This window comes from Oratosquilla oratoria, chromosome 19 (assembly GCF_046742065.1).
Source record: "Oratosquilla oratoria isolate Oo_2021 chromosome 19, ASM4674206v1, whole genome shotgun sequence".
Taxonomy (NCBI): Eukaryota; Metazoa; Arthropoda; class Malacostraca; order Stomatopoda; family Squillidae; genus Oratosquilla; species Oratosquilla oratoria.
Window position 1 is genome coordinate 22,348,577 of NC_134795.1, and position 19,783 is coordinate 22,368,359.

Below are 19,783 nucleotides of genomic sequence, written 5' to 3' on the forward strand. Positions count from 1 at the left end.
GAATGAACGCAGTGTGTGTATGTGTGTGTGTGGGGGGGGGGTGCGCCCGCGTGTGTGTCAGCATGTGCTTGCATATCTCTACTGCATTATTATTCAGATAATCTTCATCTCTTATCTAGTCACTCGATTGTCTGCAAGTGCACAGCCGGAGTTTTATAACAAGAGCTAAATTGAAAAATATATTGAAATCCTATAAACTAAAGGACATTAGGTAATGCTTTTACGGTCTTTACATCAGTGACGGCTCGTGTGTAGTCACTGCTGAACTGAAACACCTTGATGACATAGAGTCGACCCTCCTGTGCAAGTATAAGATTTCTTTTCATTTTGACTCAGTGTGTTTTGTTGTTTAATATCGTATACTATATATTTTGCATAGGATTTTGCCAAGCGTATGTATACATTTGATATATATATATATATATATATATATATATATATATATATATATATTGTTCTACACAATATTAAAACAAGGTATCTAACCCGCTGGCTGAGCGGGTTAGGGCGTCGTTACTTGCGGCGAAGGTCGAGGTGAGGGCGGTTCGAATCCTGCCACCAGCGAAGTTGAACCAAGGGCATGGTTCATTAAATTCCACGCTACGAAGTCCTCTGTGAGGGGCACCGTCCTAGCCTCCCGATAGGGGGGAGTGTGTGACGTTAAACCATATCTAATTTTTCTTAATCAGTGTGTTTTGTTGTTTGATATCGTATACTATATATTTTGCATAGGATTTTGCCAAGCGTATGTATACATTTGATATATACTGTATATATATATATATATATATATATATATATATATATATATATATATATATATATTGCTCTACACAATATTAAAACAAGGTATCTATATTTTCTTAATCAGCACCCTTACTAATTTTAGCTTCGAGCCGACACTAATTTACATTCAAGGTGTTCCAGATCATAAAGACTTTCATCCATTTACAATGCATCGGGTAATAAAGCCCCATGATAAGTCATATCGTGATCGCCCGACAACACCAAGATATGACCAATATAAGTGAGGCCCATCCCACTGCTGAGAATCTTCCTTGTGAAGCACGATCACCTCTGTCTCTGTCTCCCTCCTTTGCATGCAATTTTGGCTCTCAAAGGTAAGTAAAAGTAAATTTGGTTACTCTTTACATTCTCATCAGCATGATTTTACTTATGCAGACAATTTGCGCGGTTATAGGAAGAGAAAATGTCTCCGATTCTCTTGCTAGTGGATGAAGAGGTTTGGGAAGAGTTCATCCATTGTAGATGTGTGGAGGTAGCTGGACCAACCCCTCCCGTCTTTAGAAGTCAGGAGACTTGCCCGGTCTAAGAGAAAAAAATAATAATAATAATAAAAAAAATAAAACGTACACATTTACACACATATGCATACAACAAGGCACTCGCATAACTATGCGCAAACACACACATGCACCGGCTACTACATCCCAAAGGATTCATATTCACTCACGAACGTAATATTAGTTAATAATTGAGTCTGGGGCAGGAGCGGTGGAGTCTGTGTTGCAATGGTAAATGGAGAGAACGAGTGGTTTGAGGTGAGGGTGGGAATGTGTCAGGGCTGTGTCATGTCCCATTCAATGTGTGCATGGACGGGGTAGTGCAAGATTTAACGGCGAGAGTAATTGTGAGGGGATTAGAGATTGTTGGAAAAATAGAGAAAAGAAGGTGAGCCAGTTGTTGTATGCTGAGGATACTGCGCTTGTGGCGGGGTCAGAGGAGGAATAAAGGGAATTGCTGACGGAGTTTGGAAAGGTATAAGATAGGAAAAAGTTGAAAATGAGAGTAAAAGCAAGGTGATGGTTGTTCAATGTGTGCGTGGACTAGGTAGTGCGGGAAGTAATGGCGAGGGTAATTGGGAGGGGACTAAAGATTGTTGAAAAATTGGAGAAAAGGAGGTGAGGGAGCTGTTGTATGCTGACGACATTGTGCTTGTGGCAGGGTCAGAGGAGGAATTAAGGAAATTGATGACGGAGTTTGGAAAGTAATGAGATAGGAAACAAGTTGAAAGTAAATGAGAGTAACAGCAAGGAGATAAGGTACAAGGGTAGAGAGTAAAAGCAGCAACGACTGCAACAGCACTGTAGGAGAGAGGCCAAACGCAGAGTATGGTATCTAATATATTTAACGTTTCGCCCGCAAGCTCGGGCTATATAAGGAATAAGATGTTTCTCAACTGTGTTATTTCTGAAGAAGCCCTGCTGGGCGAAACGTTAAATATATTGGATTCCATACTCTGCGTTTGGCCTCTCTCCTACCGTACAAGGGTAGAGGAGGCAGTAAGTTGGATGTACGTCTGAAAGAAAAGAGGCTAGAGGAAGTGTGTAGCTTTTGGTATTTGGGTTCTAATGTGATGGGAAAGTCCTCCAATCAACTTAGAGTCCACGGACCTCAGCCCCCAACCCACTGCCTCCACGCCCCACTGGGAAGGTAAAGAAGGTGGGAAGGTCGGAGACCGAGAGACGCGTGACGCTTCGCGTTGAAGTGATCTATTACAGACAAAAAAAAAAAAAAAAGAACAATTAATATGCAAGGGGTACATGTGAGCCTCTGATTTCCAGGTCACCGTGATGCGATTCGTGGTAGCGGTGGCGGTGGCAGCAGTGATGGTGGTGGTTGTGGTGGTAGAAGGAGCCACAGCTGAGGCTCACGGACGGATTGAGCTGAGCATTCCCCAGGGGCGACTCTCTGGTCTCCGGGAAACCACTTTGAAAGGACGGACCATTTATACCTTCAGGAAAATCCCCTTCGCCAAACCACCTGTTGCAGATCTCAGGTTTAAGGTAGGACAGGAAAAATGGAGCTTGGTCCACTTTCTCTTCCTATTCAGTCAGCACAACGGCACGGAAAGATGTCGCATATTCCTGGTAAACGTGAGGAGAAAATTAGAATAAAGGCAAAGATGTTTTGTGTGGTGCACGGGTTTCACTCAAAATAATAGGGTGGGCTTCAATATTGTGCTGTTTGGAAATAAAACACTGTAGGTGTGCATATGCTGGATATATCTTTACTTGTAAATGTATGTAGGTATTAATGCTGTATTTATACATGTAATGATGTATGTATATATGTGTGTATGTATGTATGTATGTATGTATGTATGTATGTATGTATGTATATATGTATGTATGTACATATACATGATATATGTATGTATGTATTTATGTATGTATGTATGTATGTATGTATGTACTATATATGTATGTATGTATGTTTGTATATATGTATGTATGTATGTATGTATGCATATAAGCATGTATGTGTCACGACACACCTAAGTGTTAGGCTATATCGTGACACAAAAAAAGTGTAGGCCTTGAGCAGTTTGCTCAAGGGGTTTTTAGAGAATCTCAGGTAGGGCAGTCAAATTATTCGTTAGAATTAATGATTGTTTACGATTGTAGAAAAAAACACAAACAGCATATATTTACATGGAACGAAAAAATAGTGTAATGCATAGGTTAGATATAAGCAAATGAAATTCTTAAGATTTCATCAAAGCATCAAAATGTATCACATAAATCATAAATGGTTATTTAAACAGCTTACCAGGTTGCTTAATTTTGCGCAGGCTTTGTACCCAGGACCTAGAGATGTGGACTAAAGTGTCTTGTTAAGGTAGAAGACGCGCCAACGTAAAATCGTCTAGAACGAGTCTACGATGCTTTCTAGGAAGAAAAGGTAGTTTGGGAACCCAGATGTGCAATGACCTCTAGAAGTAGGGAATTCTTCTAGTTAAAACGACAAAACGACAATACGAAATGAAAATCGCTGATAAATCCAAAGAGAATCCCAAAGAATTCTATAGTTACATTAGAGATAAGAAGGTTGTTAGGAATCACATTGGTCCACTATTATCTGCGGACGGTCAACTTGAATATTCAAATGAAGGAATGTGTAATATCTTAAACAATTATTTTAGCTCGGTATTCGTAAACGAAACACCTCAAAGTGAATTCCAAACTGAAACCTGTGAAAAGTCTGGGGTAAACTTACTCACTACGTAAATATAACAAAAGAAAAAATTAAAAGGTGTATAGACAAACTCAAAGTTAATAAAACACCAGGGCCTGACGGTTGGCATCCAAGAATCTTAAAGGAAATAAAAAATGAGATTGTTGTTCCATTAGAATATATTTTCAAGAAATCCATCATATCCGGAGATGTCCCAAGAGAATGGAAGCTAGCTAACGTTACTCCCATATTCAAAAAAGGTGACAAAAAGAAACCAAATAACTATAGGCCTATAAGTTTGACTTCAATCGTAGGAAAAATAATGGAAACTATCATCAGAGATGCTATCGAACATCATTTAGAAAGTAACCGTTTGATAAATGATAGCCAGCATGGTTTCAGACGGAAACGTTCTTGCGTGACTAACTTACTAGAATTCTACAACACAGTTATCTCGAATTATGACAAAAGAAACAATATAGACTTAATATATCTAGACTTTGCAAAAGCTTTTGATACCGTCCCACACGAAAGACTACTTACTAAATTAGCTTTGCATGGAATAAGTGGTAGCCTATTAGGTTGGACTAGTAATTGGTTGAATGGTCGAAAACAGAGAGTTGTTTTAAATGGAGTTCCTCAGGGTTCCGTTCTTGGGCCACTTCTATTCATAGTATATATAAATGATATAGACCATGGACTAAAATCGACTGTTTCCAAATTTGCTGATGATACAAAACTGTGCGGAGTGGCAAATGATCACTCAAACCAATTAGATATTCAACAAGATTTAGATCAATTACAGCAATGGTCTGAAAAGTGGCTAATGAAATTTAACACAAGTAAATGCAAGGTAATGCACATAGGTAAAAATAACAGTAAGTACGATTACAAGTTATTTGGTAATTCGTTAACAAAAGTGGATAGTGAAAAAGATCTCGGTGTAATTATCAGTAACGACCTCAAATCATCCAAGCAGTGTATTTCAGCCTCTGAGAAAGCAAATAAGATTCTGGGACTGATTGCGCGATCTTTTGATTTCAAAAGTCCATCACTCATTAACAAGCTATATAAATCGTTAGTTCGTCCACATTTGGAATATGCTGTTTCTGTATGGTCACCGAATCTCATTAAAGACATTGACAGACTGGAAAAAGTACAACGGCGAGCCACAAAACTGATTCCAAATATCAAAAATAAATCATACGAAAATCGACTAAAACACATGAATCTGTTTTCCCTAAAAAAGCGTAGACTCAGAGGTGACTTGATACAGGTCTTTAAGATTTTAAAGGGAATTGACAACATCAAAAGTGACAAAATTTTCACATTGAATGAGAATCAGACAAGAAACAATGGTCTCAAACTGTCCGGAAATAGATTCAATTTGGAAGTAGGTAGAAACAACTTTGCCAACCGTGTAGTAAATGAATGGAATAAACTTCCTGCACAGGTAGTGCAATGTAGTTCAGTTCGAAGCTTTAAGAATCAGTTAGATAAATACCTAAGTAAGATGCTGTAATGATTATAATTTATCTTATATTATTTGCTTTTGTTTTGTCATCATTTGTCTGTCTGATTTTCATTTATTATTAGTTATATGTCAATTTATTATTATTTACTATTTACCTGTTTGTTTATTATTTAACTATACCTATGCATTTATTTGTTATTTACATTATTATAGTTTTTATTTATTGTTTTATTATTAATATGATTTTTTTTTCGCATCCGACCTAGATATGGATCAAAAGGTCTCCTGTCGGCATGCTCCGCCTTTGTAAAAGCATTTGCGATATCGATGGAACCATTGTTATTGGGGAACACTTAGGTGATTGGTTGGTGTTCCGTACTGGAGAAATAACAGAGAGTGTGTTGAACCATACTTAAATTTCGTCTAGTAATTGTTTAGAAGATATCCGTAATAACTCTGGGAGAGGCTTGCACTTCACGTGGAAGCTATCAGTTCACTAGTTTCGGTACTTCGGTACTGGTTAGTGAAATCAAGGAGATCCTAAGTACTTGTTTAGTTGAATTGTAATTAACGATGTAGAGAAATTCTGTGTAGTTTTCAGATAACCAGTGGGCATTAGCTTCTCTGCTTGTCTCTCTCTTCTTCCCTTATTTCTTCTTGTACTGTCTCTGCTCTTAGTTTTCTCTCCTTCGTGTCTCGATATCATCCGGTTTGCCTTACATAGTCGTCTATAACGTTTTCTACATACCAATACGTATGGCAGTTTACGTGGGGACCAATCAACGGGCGAGCTCACTCCTCCCGTCGTTGTTGAATATGTTTTGAATTCCTGACATCATCAGAACAACGATTTGAAGAGCATAGCAACAGTGAAGTCGCGTAAATACCTTATACAAAATAGGTTTTAGGTGAGAAACATATATTACATATGATAATGAATGACATGACTAGTCATTAAAAGTCTAATAATGCGAGTACATTTTATTCACATAAAGGTGTGACAAAAGTCTAAAGTACCTTTTTTCATGTAAGGGCGTGACAATATGTATACATATATGTATGTGTGTACGTACGCATGTACATAAGTATGTATGTACGTATCTGTGTATGTATACCGTATATATATTTTGCGCACAGGACCCTGAGCCAGCCGTAGAGTGGGATGGAGTTTTGGATGCCTCCAGTGACCCTCCGAGGTGTATCCAACAGTCCTTGAATAGTCTTATATCCCCAGATAAGAACATTGAGGGAAGTGAAGACTGTCTCTACATCAACGTCTACACTCCTAAGGCAAGTCAAAGGCATAAAGGTAGAGGTTTTATATCCTTAATTGCGTTAGCGTTTAATTTTTTTCTTTTAAAGACAGTAAAATTGTTAAGCGCTTGTATAATCATACATTAGACAATCTTATTTTCGAGATTTATATTCATTATGGCTGTTGTCAAGACGCCTTGCTTTTGGATGAGTGAAGGAGGCCCTTAGCAGTCGAGCAATCAAAGTCACTTTCTCTGTTATTCTTCAGGACCCGAAGTTGCTTCTTCTCTTTCTGTGGCTATCGGCGAGTTAATTCGTTCAGCCGAGGGAAGCTCTTGGTGTTCACTTCTGTTGGTGGTCACACTGAAGCCCTGGAAGTGAGGGTGGAATGGGAAGGGAGGAGGTCCTCTCGGCTGAATACAATCGCCTGTCGTTATCTCTAAAAAGAAGAAGAAGAAAAAAAGATAAACTAAGAAAAAAATAGAATTTAGCTTGGCGCAAGCGGATTCTTTAAGATTATTTCCAAAAGTCCTTCCAGGCCAGGCCGTGGAGCTCTTATCACTTGAATGAAATCACCTGGTGACCAAAATCACTTATCAGCTCATTGTATTAGAATCCCTGGTTGATCTAGACTTCCTCCTTACCAGGTGGACCTGCACGCCAAGCTTCCGGTGTTGGTCCACATCTACGGAGGCGGGTTTTTTGCAGGGCGAGCCGACGAGTACGTTCCCAACGTCCTCCTCGACCGTGATGTCCTCCTCGTTGTACCACAGTACCGAGTAGGAACTCTGGGTGTGTTATGAAGACGTTTGTAAAGTATATCTATTGACAATATTCAATCATTATATGTGCTATACTGACCCTAAGTTCATACTCACACCCTACGCCTGGTAGGAATAATCCTGTCAGCGGCAGCTCTTCACTAGACTTCTCCATGCGTCTCTATCCTCGTAGGTCTCTTTTTCTTTCACTTCTGGTCCTTTGTCCATTTTCTTTCTGGGTCCTCAACTTATGTATCCGTCTGTTCCGAGGCTGCCTATGCGTTTCTCGAGCAAAAAATGTTTTACACTGCCGGTTTGCTAGACCTGTCACAGCAACCCTCCTCTTTTGTCCGGGCTTGGGACCGGCATAGTACTGGTTAACACCATTCATATGGCAGAGTTCTAAGTATGTAAGTTAATACTACTGAGCAGAAAAAATAGCTAAAAACCCTGGTTGTTGTCATAGGAAGCAACTATAGGAAAGATTGTCAGCACTAAACATGATCGATCATTTGTCAACAGTCATCATTATCATCGGCAGTCCATCGGTTTTGATGATAACTGCGGCGTGAAGGATAGGTTTTTTCTTTTTCTCCTCATTGCCAAGCTAATCTGTGGGCCATTAGTCCTACCTTTGAGCGACAAAAACATACACATAGGCTACACTGGCTACACTGAAACTATATCGTTGTTGGTAGTGTGACGAGCTTCGTGCTTCTTAAGGTAGGACTCGTGAAGTTTCGTCTCTACAACTGCATTAGATCCTTTGATATTTTGTCGTCGCTTCTTCCTGTCCTCAGTCTCTTTCTTCTAGGTGTTGCGTTTAATCTGGCTGGTCTTTATGTTTTTTTTTTTTCAGAACGTCCTTGTAGCAAAGCTTCTGACCTCTTTGGTTTCTTCTTCCATCTACTAGCAGAAAAAATATCTAAAGACCCTGGTTGTTGCCATAGGATGTAGCTATAGGAGAGGCTGTCAGCACTAAACATGGTCGATCATTTGTCATCAGTCACCATTATCATCGGCAGTCCATCAGTTTCAATGATGACTGCGGTGTGAAGGATATGATTTTTTTTTTTCTTTTTCTCCTCATTGCTAAGCTCATCTGTAGGCCATTAGTCCTGACTTTGAGCGGAAAAAACGTACATATAAGCTACATTGAAACCGTGTCGTTGTTAGTAGAACTCGTGAGTTTTTTTTTTTTTCTTTCTACAGCTGTGATGGATCCCTTGATATTTTGTCACAACTTCTTCTTGTCCCCAACCTCTTTCTCCTAGGTGTTGTGTTTAATCTGGCTGGTCTTTATGTGGCTTTTCAAAACGTCCTAGTAGCAAAGCATTTGTCCTCTTTGGTTTCTTTTTCCATCTACGAGCTCTCCATAGAACACCATCATGGGCATGCGTGAGTTTGACATACTCCTGACATACCCTGTCCACCTGAGTTGTGAGGCTGTAATGACTACTTCTGCACTGATTATTACAGTAGGTTCCTTAAAGGCAACGTGCGAAGACTATGGTGCGACTCGTTCTGAGGTCACGATATGTTCCTTCTCCAGTGTGAACTATAATTTTGTCAGGACGATGCGACAGCCCCTTAAAGTGTTCAACGGCAGTACAACTATCATTTAATTGTCCTATAGACATCTCTTTACCTCCAACAAAAATTGATCCTGCGCAAGCGGGTGGTCTCTCCTAGGTAGTCTATAGTTCATAGTCTCAATTTTGTACCTCAGGGTCCGAGCACGAGCGTCTACAGTTGTTCAAGTGGACCCTGGTGGGCACAGCGAGGGTGCCAGAGTGTTGACGTTAGGTGGGTGTGGGTGTGGGCTTATTCTTTTACCATTTTACGGATGCTTGCACCCTTTCAGCCCTACTCTCGATAGACATAGACAAGATGCTCCCTCATAAACAAACAAAACCAAACTAACAGGCTTTTCCTCGATAAGCACAGTCTGACATCGAAGCCTTCTGCTGTGTCTCCAACCAGGTTTTTTCCCCAGCACGTGTCTAGGTGAAGGCGGGAATCCCCCTATGGGCCTTCAGTTTGTGTGGTGGGAAGCAGAAGAGAACATTCCTTGGTTTCTCAAGGTTCCCCACTTACACGAGAACTGTCTGTCCACAATACAGTGCGACAGGCCAACTACTCGTATTACATATGGATACACGCCAGGAATATTAACCACACTGGAGAGGGAATCTCATTACTTCTTGAGGTAATTTCACACTCTCCTGCGTTCAGAAAAATAAAAATGTCAACCTGACCACTCACTGTTTTTATTCTTTTAGGCTTTCTTTCCACGGAAGACTCGGTCATTCCGGGTAACTTCGGGTTGAAGGATCAGACGCTGGCCCTGCGGTGGATCCAGCAAAACATCGGCTTCTTCGGCGGCGACCCCAACAAGGTGGCCCTCTTCGGCATCAGTGCTGGAGGTGTCAGCGCTCACTACCAGATGTTTGTCCCCGAGGCCAAGGGTGAGCTGTTGTCCACACTTACTTCCACTCCATCATACAGCCTCACTCACAGGCTTATATACACATATACATGCAAACGCATCTATCTTTCTATTACCTGTTTACCTTTGCGCGCGTATGTGTGTCAACGTGCATATGTGTGTGTACATGTGCATGCGAGTATGCCTATATGTGGAATGTGTGTATGCGTTTGTGTGTGTTCATGCGGCGTGTGTGTATATGCATACAACTACATGTGTGTTTATATGTGTAAACGCGCCGTGTGCGTATGTGTACACATAAGCGGTGCGTACCGGGGTGGCCAATGAAACCAAATCAACAATGCAAAATGCTGTATTATTTACAATGGGATAAAGCACTACAAAAAACAAGCGTTCGGTTGCTTTGTAAGCCGAACCTAGACTGAATCCGATGCCAAGCCACGCCAACTAGCTCAGACTTGGCGGGAAAAACATACGCGCTTAAATGAACACTGTTCTCACAATAATATATTAGATATATAATAATAAATAAATAAAATATTGGAATTATGTATGTACAACACACAAGGAATGTTATGTGTCACCACAAACACAAGAAAATCACAGCAATTACCGGAGGCCGGGACATGATAATAGCTAAACATTACAAAATGCAATTCAAGACATTACACTCAAGAGCTAGATAATAGTTACACATTATGACTAAAAAGGGATACAAAAATGGTAAACATCACACAGAATATAAGACATCATGAATTCATCATAAGCAATACAGAAATACAGTTTAGGTAGATACAGGACCCCTTGACCAAAGATTATAATAATGAGGGAATATACAAGGCATAGTTTGTACAGGGGGCATTGGGGGAGGCCGGGTAAATGCAGGGATAGGCACTTTTGTAACTTTAAGCCTATCCGCGTGTAACACCTCGCTCAGTCCTTGTGAAGGATCAAAGATCCTGAACTTATTAGGATGGAATTGTTCCGTTACGAAAAAGGGACCTACAAATCTACAAATAAGCTTAGATTGGAGGTCAGGCATGGTTTTATACAAATGATCCCCAGTGCAATGCTAATTCTAACAGGCTTAGCCCGTAGATGCTGGTGCTTTACCATCTTGGCCTTAGAAATATCAAGTTGACTTCTAACTGAACTATAAATAGAATGTAAAGTGTGATTTTGGAGTTGGCCATAGTCATCAATTTTGTGAAGGGGACGAGGACTATCAAGCACATCATAAGGGAGTCGTTTTTCTACTCCATAGATAACATAATGAGGCGTCTTGCCTGTAGAGACATTTTTGGTGCTGTTAATACAAGCACTGATATGGAGAGGCCAATCCTCCCAAGATTCATGAAGGTTACTAGCAACGTGCTTGAGTATGTCTAAAAATTTCCTGTTCGTCCTCTCCACAAGACCATTGGATGCGGGATGGTAAACAGTCACGAATCTTTGCGTGATGCCGTAACGCTCCCGAATGCTCGCTAAAACCTCATTCCTAAATTCCGACCTATTATCACTAAGGAGCACTGAAGGAGTAGTGTATGGACAAAAAACATGAGAAACTAAAAGATGGGCTATTACTGGAGCAGACTTGTTACGTAAGGGAGCCAATATTACAAAACGACTAAAGTGGTCCACACACACAAGGACATACACAGAACCTTGAGTAATACGAGGCAGTTGTAAAAGGTCTATAGCCATAGTCTGAATAGGGCGAGAAGGATATTACGTGAAAGTGCATCAGCAAAGTTGCTTGCACGCCCTGGAATATGTTTAAGGGTTGGGTTAAATTCTTCAATCGTGAGAAACCATCTGGTTAGGCGACCTGTTAAATTATTGCTTTGGAAAAGCTGAGTGACAGCAGTGTAGTCCGTGTAGACGGTAACAGGATATCCAAAAATTATATCACGAAAATGCTTTAAAGCCCACACCACTGCCAAGGTCTCCAGATGAGTGACAGGGTAACGAGACTCAGGCTTGTTAAGAATGCGACTTGCATATGCAAGAACATGGGGTCTACAACCACCTACTTGCTGCATAAGTACAGCTCCAATACCTGTACCAGAAGCATCTGTACAAATAGTAAAGGAAAACGTATAGTCTGGGAATGCCAACACAGTGGCTTCAGTAAGTGCAAGTTTCAAGGAATTAAAACTTTCCTGGTGAACATCACACCATTGGAAGGAAGTATTCTTCTTGAGGAGACGTGTTAGTGGGAAAGCAGTTGAAGCAAAATTCCTAATAAATGCACGAAAGTACTCTGCCAGGCCAAGGAAGGAACGTGCATTCTAAGTTAGGTATAGGGAAGTCCTTAACCGTTTTGACTTTATCATCAGTAGTGTGAATACCATGTTTGTCAACAACACGACCTAGGAATTGAAAAAAAAAAAAACACTTGGGAAAATTGAGTTTCAATCCAGCATCAGCAAGCCGTTGCAAGACCATGGACAACTTAATGAAGCGGGTCTCCACACCCTAGGAAACTAAGATCAAATCATCCATATGGCAACGAAACCATTCATGATGTCCATTGGGAGTAGAGAAGGTCGTGATTTTACGAGACTACTCCTCCAGGGGTATCTGTCAAAAACCCGCTTTCAAGTCTAATGTGGTGAACACCGTATTACCAGTGCAAATGGACTGAAAAAGGTCACCTAGTACAGCCAAAGGATATTGGTCAAGAATAGTGACCTCGCCAACTCGCCTGTAATCAATAACAGGACGAAAAGATTCATCCTTCTTAGGCACCAGAGGGAGGGGTGAGTTCCACTCCGAGTGAGACATTAGTACAATGCCTTCACGTAACATGTCGTCAACCAAGGACTGTCCAACAAGCCGACGAGAGTGAGGCAACCTATAAGAGAGAATGTAAACAGGATGAACACCTGGTTGAAGATCAATCCTATGAACCACACGATCTGTAAATCCTAATGGATCACCAGGCAAAGCCAAAGCCTGACGGTGGGTCACTAACAGCTCAATGAGACGAGGTGTCTCATTAGGAAAATCAGTCTTACCTACCAACGTTGCAAATTTGGAAGCCAAGTGAGCCGTGTCACTCACCTGTGGATACTGTAGCACAGAAGCTATAGTGATAGGAGGTGAATCCTGAAAAGTATCAACGTCAACCATTTCAAAGAAGACTAAGGGACTGCCAGGATAGATTATAAAATTCTCCTCTCTTATATAATGTAACTAATATAATACAGGCACACATGAGCGCAAGGAATTAAGCAAATACATGCACGCAGGCATACGCGTGCACACACATACAAACACACACACACACACACACACACACACACACACACACACACACACACACACACACACACACACACACACACACACACACACACACACACACACACACACACACACACACACACACACACACACACACACACACACACACACACACACACACAAACACACACACACTCACTCACACACACACATATATACAGCCACATACGCGCTCACGCATTCTCATACACGCATTCAAAGAAGACATATAAACACAAAAAAACAGTCACATGTATTAACATTCAGACGTATACACATGTTTGATTTATATACACACATAGATATCCCCCACCACCACCCTCCTTAATTTCCAATCCCCTTTCTTGGCCAAGAGTTCCTTCTTCCTCTTCGTATTCACACTTCTTTTGTTGTTCATTCTTTACCCCAGCTAGAGCTGACACATGCTGAATATTTTGTTTTCTTCAGGTTTGTTTTCGAGAGCGTTGCTGCAGTCTGGAACCATTCTGGCCTTAGGTCGCACATTCACAGACTTCCAAAAAGTGGCGTATGAACTTGGCGGTGCCCTACAGTGCCCCGTGCACCAAGGAAGCCATGAGCTGCTCGAGTGTTTGCAAAATGTACCAGCACACACCATTGTGGAAACAACAGCGAACATGTTTGTAAGTACGCACGTTGATGTGCTTGTGTGTGTTTTCTGTGTGTGAGAGTGTGTGTATTTGACTATTTGTGTGTGTGTGTGTGTGTGTTTGTGTGTGTGTGTGTGTGCGTGTGTGTGTGTGTGTGCTCGCGCGCGCGTAGTGTGTGTATTTTTGTGTAAATGTGCGTTCTTTGTGTTTTTTTATCCTTTTTTTTTTTTTTTTTTTTTTTTAGTCTTATCCTATGGTCATGGTTCCTCGGGTCGACGGGTCCTACCTCCCAGATGAACCTGATGTCCTTCTATCTTCAGGCCGTTTCACCAAAGTCCCGACGATATCTGGAGTAATGGAACATGAAGGAGCGTTTATTACTAACGGTAAGTTCTTGCATTTATGTTCAGTATATTTTGATCTATTCGTCGATGAATAATTTTTCCCAAAAATGTTCATCTGGTGACCAATGGGGAAATGCCTTTAAGCTATAAATCAGGCTGAGAATGAATACTTGCACGTTTGCGGTTTTCGGTATTTTTCGGACGTCCACAACTGAAATAAACCCTCGCCTCAAGGACCTACGACTGATATAGAGCAGTTAGAGGTGGTGGCTGGTCTTCCTGTGAGACGGACGTCAAAGAGTCACAGGGCAACACTCCAAACTTTTTTCCCTTGAGACTTCAATAGGAGAGGGCGGGGATTGTTACCAGCCACAGAGGGCCTGCGGGTTTCCAGTCATGAAACTTGATGTAACCATTATAATTATCACTTAACTATTAGCATTAGTAAGACTACCAGAACTATTAGCAGTAGAAGCACCATTACTTTGACTACAACCAATCGCACAAACCCTAATCTATTCTGATTCACTCATCCTTGTGTAAGCACAGATTCCTAAGACTTAATAACCTTCATTCAGAAATTTACAGCAGCGACACGATGAGACAAAGGATCTCCTCCGACATCGTTATGGCAGGCTTGATAGCGGGAATAGTGGGAGATCCCAACCATGTGGAGAGCCAGGTCCGTGAGACCTTCGACCATTTTATCGGTGGTTACAACATCAGCGAGGACAACGCCGACATGGTCACACAGGTAATCTTTGGTCATGCCATCGAGGGCCATAGCAACGTAAAAACTGGATTTGAATTGACAAAGAAAAGTATATACAGATTCTCTAGTGGGAATACATTGTTGAATGTTATCACCAATTCTGTCCGTCTGACCTCTAGCAATCAGTCTTGATTTGGCCTTTCCCAAAGAATAGAAAACACCGATAACAAGTCATGTAACACTAAAATAGTCATCACAATTAACTATGTGTAGCTCAAAAATCTCGACAATCTTTTTACAGAAAAGTATAGGTAAAAAGGAGAGGAAAACACGAGACTAAAAAAAAAAAAAAAAAAATCTGACTGGTTTCGATCTACGGTTTTCTCAAGATTTGGTGCTGTGGTGGACTGTGGACTACGGACTACCTAGAAAAGGCCACCCGCTCGCGTGGAATCGGTTTCTGTGGGAGGGAAATAGAAGTCTGTAAGAAAATGAAATGGTAAACGTGTATAAAGAAGACCTATTGCCACTGAATGTATTTTAGGGGTATTTGCTAGGGCTTGTGCCGTAGATCAGGAGACATGTACTGGAGACTTAGGCCTTAGGCATTAATATAAACCAAAAAACGATGAAAATGGTCTGGGACGTAATTGTAGAGAAAAGTAGAAATACAGGTTTTTTTTCTTAGTGAAAGGCGAATTAAAATTAAAAGATCTGTAATGAGAGTCGGAAAGGAAGTGATTTTTAGTCGAAGAAAAATTTTGTGTAGATGTCTGTTCATATGGGTATGGTTTTGTCATTGGGAAGTGTGTGTATCTTTCCTACAAGAAATGAGTCGAATTAATTTCCCGCTGTATTCTGCCTTCTCCCCACGGTGTATGACAGAGAGCGAACAGAGTAGAAGACGGAAAAAAAAAGATTCATAAAGAATATGTTGGGTGATAATGACATGGCTATACACGATTTCTCGTGTATACCACACGGGGGGATAGGGGCAGTTGACAAATAACCTGTAGGGTGAGGTATGAGTGTGATTTGTTGAATGAGGTGTTTGTGTTTGCTGTGCAGTTTCTATAGGTGTTTCATGTGTAGTTTGTGTTTACGTTGGTTGAGTGGACCGGTATTGACACCCTGTAGGTGTAGAGACACAGAAGTTCTGAAATTATTCCATCGCGAGCCCGTGACGAATTAGATTGCGGCATTCTAAGTTTTCTGGTGGTCGTAGTTATTTGTGGGACATGTCATCTGGCTCAATTCCGGGGAGTGGCACTGGAGCGGCCTGAAGAAAGCTAAGTACACCCGACGTTTGGTGGAGAATGTAGCGATTTTGAAGGGCTTAAGCCTTTCCAGTACAGCCTAATTTCTCGCTCCTTCTCTGCGAAAGTCAGTGTCCAATGTACCCAGCACACAGGCATGGTCTCTCACTTGGATGTTTATACCATTTACCTTGAGAGGTTTGGACACATGTAAAGAATGAGTGGTGAAATATTAGTAAAAGAGGAGTGGAAGGTAGGGTAGGGAGGAGGGAGTGAACTTGAGGGGACGACCGAGGATGAGATGGATGGATGAGTGAATGTAGCGTTGAGCATGAAGGAAATGTCTGTTGAGCAAAGAATGGAGAAGAAAGCAGATAGGGATGACTGGAAAATGAATGTGTATAGATAATACTGTTATGCAAGGAAGGGATGGGTGGAGGCTGGTGGGTAAGAGGTGTTTATGTATGAATGATATTTTGACGCACCCCGAAGGGATTTCTCCCCGTCTTCTCTTTTTCTGGATGAGGGGACGGAGATGGGGTCGCCGATTAAGAGAAGTGTCCTTGTTGTGGATGTACTTTGTCTCGCTGCATAGCGTTTCACCCAGGGCAATTGGCGGGATGTAGGGATGACCCGTCATCCATGAGGAGCTGTGATGGGAGGGGTGGAATGGGTGATGGAGGGGAGTGCAAACATGGGAATAGGTACGTGACTCTGACTTGCTACCCTCCTTATAAGGGGGAAAAGCTCGTGGTATATAGCTATATAGGCCTTAAGAGGAATGTTCGTGATTGTTCTGCTGCTATGATGATTGGCTTTTGGTTAGAATGGCCCCTAAATCCGCCGACTGAACTCTTCGCCCAGTAACATTGAGGGTCTTTGCCCTCTTCCGCTCCTGGTTGGTCCTGCCATAGAACTGGAAGCCGCTGTTATTCTTCATGAATTGGCATCTTGCCAGTGGTTGGTTATATTACAGTATCTTTCCAAATTGAGCTCTCTGGGGCTGGCTTCTGTTGTCCGTTGAGACCATTTCTCCTCGTGCTGCAGCTCAAATAGACTAAGTTTACCCCTGATCGGTTACGCCACCCGTCATGTCCATAAATCTGCATCATCTCCACGCTTCTGATTAATGTACTTAGTTCTCTAGATTGTTACCACCTCATAGTATCCTTTGGTCCATGTTTTATGCTATTATGCTCAACCGTCCATAGTCAAATGGGTGTCCCACTCCATTTACAAGAGTCACCATCATATTGCTCTTGCGGTGGCGTTGCTGGTCCACTTTGTACTCTCTCAAGTAAGTATCCGGCCCTTGGCCTGCTTTGCCCACGTAGACCCATGAAATGGAGAACCCAGAGACCAGATAGTATTATCAAGTGTAGATTTAAGGGTCAGTCAAACCACCAAGAGATCTCAAAGAAACACACGAATAATACACAGTCGCGCCGCATGTTACTTGTACTCCAACCAAGGCTATTCCAGTCTCCTATTTCCCTCCACTTCCTCGTCTTCACATAACTACAAATGCTCTACAACGTATAGATGGCAAGGATGAGGAAAGTGAATCATATATGGTAGACTAGTGGAAACTACAAACTTTATCATCAAGTTGGACAACCAATTTTTAGGAACGTTATGTCACGAAACAGTGTATTTGTCGTTCTCTTTTTTTAATCTCAGCGGGGTGAACACCAGAGTGTATACTTGTTTGGAATTACCAACGATTACATTAAATTAAATCAGACATATGAATAATATGAATTTAGATATAATTGTGTTTTGGTTTATGTCCTCAAATTTAGCTTTATATGATATGAAGATGCTTTCCAGATTTTTTCTGATATGGCTTTCGTGGTTGGTCAAGATGTAACGGCACTCGTCCACAGTCGACACCACCCCGTCTATACCTATGAAATAAAGCACAGAAGCAAGCATTCCCTAGGTGACGTCTTTGGTACTGAAATGTCTAAAAGATGTACGTGCGACTTGTGAAACTTCAGTTATCATAGATCAAAATAATCCCAAATTCCAAATACTATTAGAAACTTAAAAGAATATATTGTATAAACTGTTCTGTTGGTGTACTTGTTTTATAGGCCTTAGTTATTTGTATGTTCAAATGATACCATCGCCTTCATGGCTTACTTATTTGAATCAGGCCAATAAATGGAAAAAGACTTCATTTATTTACTTCTAAGCTCTCATGAGATGCAAGGACATGTCGTTTTCAATCCGTATAGAATTAGATTGAAACCACCATATATTCATAATTTTGTCAATGATTCTATCACAAAATAGATGAATAAAATATTTGCAGGGATTACTCACGCTGATGACCTAATTTACCTGTTTGAAGGAGGTCGCTTCAAGACTCTTGAGAGAGAAGATGATCTCGCCCTTAGGGATCTCATAACTGCTCTTTGGGCGAACTTTGCCGAAACAGGGTAGGGCTTTTCTGCAGTTATACTTTTGGAGAAGGTGATGATTTAAATCATAATTATAATTTTTCTAATATCATTTCATTAATTTTGATAACATCACACCTTCACACCTGCAGCAATCCCACTCCTGATGACTCACTGGGCTTCAAGTGGGAGTCTGTCAAAGAACAGTCTTTCAGACAGCTCGTTCTCGGTCCTAAACCACATATGGAGGATGTCATCCGGAAAGAGGTAAGTTCCATTATTCGATCAACAGTCATGTATACACCAAATGATTGCTTCCCCTTTGCTCAATAAAACTGACTGACGTTCACCATAAAAAGTCTTTAAATGCATCAAATTTCATACAGTGGGTGCAATTATCTGATTACATTTTATATACACCCCCACTCAAACACGCGCACGAACACACACACATATATTATACAATCTAGATTTAATCATAATTGGTAAAAGTATAAATGTTAGTTTAAGTTTCTTGTGTATAAAGCTTGTGAAATATTACAGAAGAAAAGTAGTCTGTGTTGTCTGATCAGGGTGACATATTTCGTATCAGAGGTTTTTGTTTGGTGTAAAATCTGCCAGTATATATGTGGAGTGTATTTCATTTACTTGTTTATCTATATACTGATTATTTTTTTCATTCATTGTTGTTGGATGTTTGTAGTACACTGAAATAATTCAAAGGCTCTGAAATGGTTTAATTTCTAGCTTTTGATTAAACAAAAAGCAATAGTATGAATTTTCTGATGCGAGTAGTTCTTTGTGGGACACATCATTTGACTCAATCTAAGTTCAGTGGGTCTGATATGAACCTTGTGACAAACCCTTAGTTTTACAGATATGCATTGATTCTACAATTTTACTAATAACGAAACGATTGGGTGTGTCTACTATTTGGATGATGGTAACGCTGTCCAAAGCATTCGTTCAGTTTTCTTCCCGATCTTGATTAATGATGAAAGAGTTAATATGGTCATACGAGTATTTAACAAATTCTTTGTATTCGAATACCCTGGTATTGCTATTGCGATCAGTTTGATCAATCATAGTATATCTTTATCACAGTGATTGAAGGAGAGGGCACACACACTTGCATTGATTCAGTGTGCGAGTGAGATTCACCAGGACATTAGGTTATATGATGGACTTGTGATCGACTTCTATGTGTGTATTTACCTAGTTGTATTTTACGGGAAGGGGAGCTATGCTCGTAGT

General features: G+C 40.8%; 1 protein-coding gene across 1 annotated transcript in view; it reads left to right on the plus strand.

The window, feature by feature from the left end:
- Nucleotides 1-983: 983 nt before the first annotated feature.
- Nucleotides 984-19,783, plus strand: part of LOC143035795 (juvenile hormone esterase-like) — a 19,896-nt gene continuing 1,096 nt past the window's right edge. The window contains exons 1-11 of the mRNA XM_076202761.1: nt 984-1,121; nt 2,586-2,807; nt 6,590-6,742; nt 7,354-7,498; nt 9,750-9,935; nt 13,652-13,845; nt 14,057-14,198; nt 14,735-14,910; nt 17,955-18,099; nt 18,442-18,568; nt 18,682-18,796. Coding sequence (XP_076058876.1) covers nt 1,101-1,121; nt 2,586-2,807; nt 6,590-6,742; nt 7,354-7,498; nt 9,750-9,935; nt 13,652-13,845; nt 14,057-14,198; nt 14,735-14,910; nt 17,955-18,099; nt 18,442-18,568; nt 18,682-18,796 — 1,626 coding nt within the window. The 5' untranslated portion in view covers nt 984-1,100. The remainder of the gene's footprint in view (nt 1,122-2,585; nt 2,808-6,589; nt 6,743-7,353; nt 7,499-9,749; nt 9,936-13,651; nt 13,846-14,056; nt 14,199-14,734; nt 14,911-17,954; nt 18,100-18,441; nt 18,569-18,681; nt 18,797-19,783) is intronic.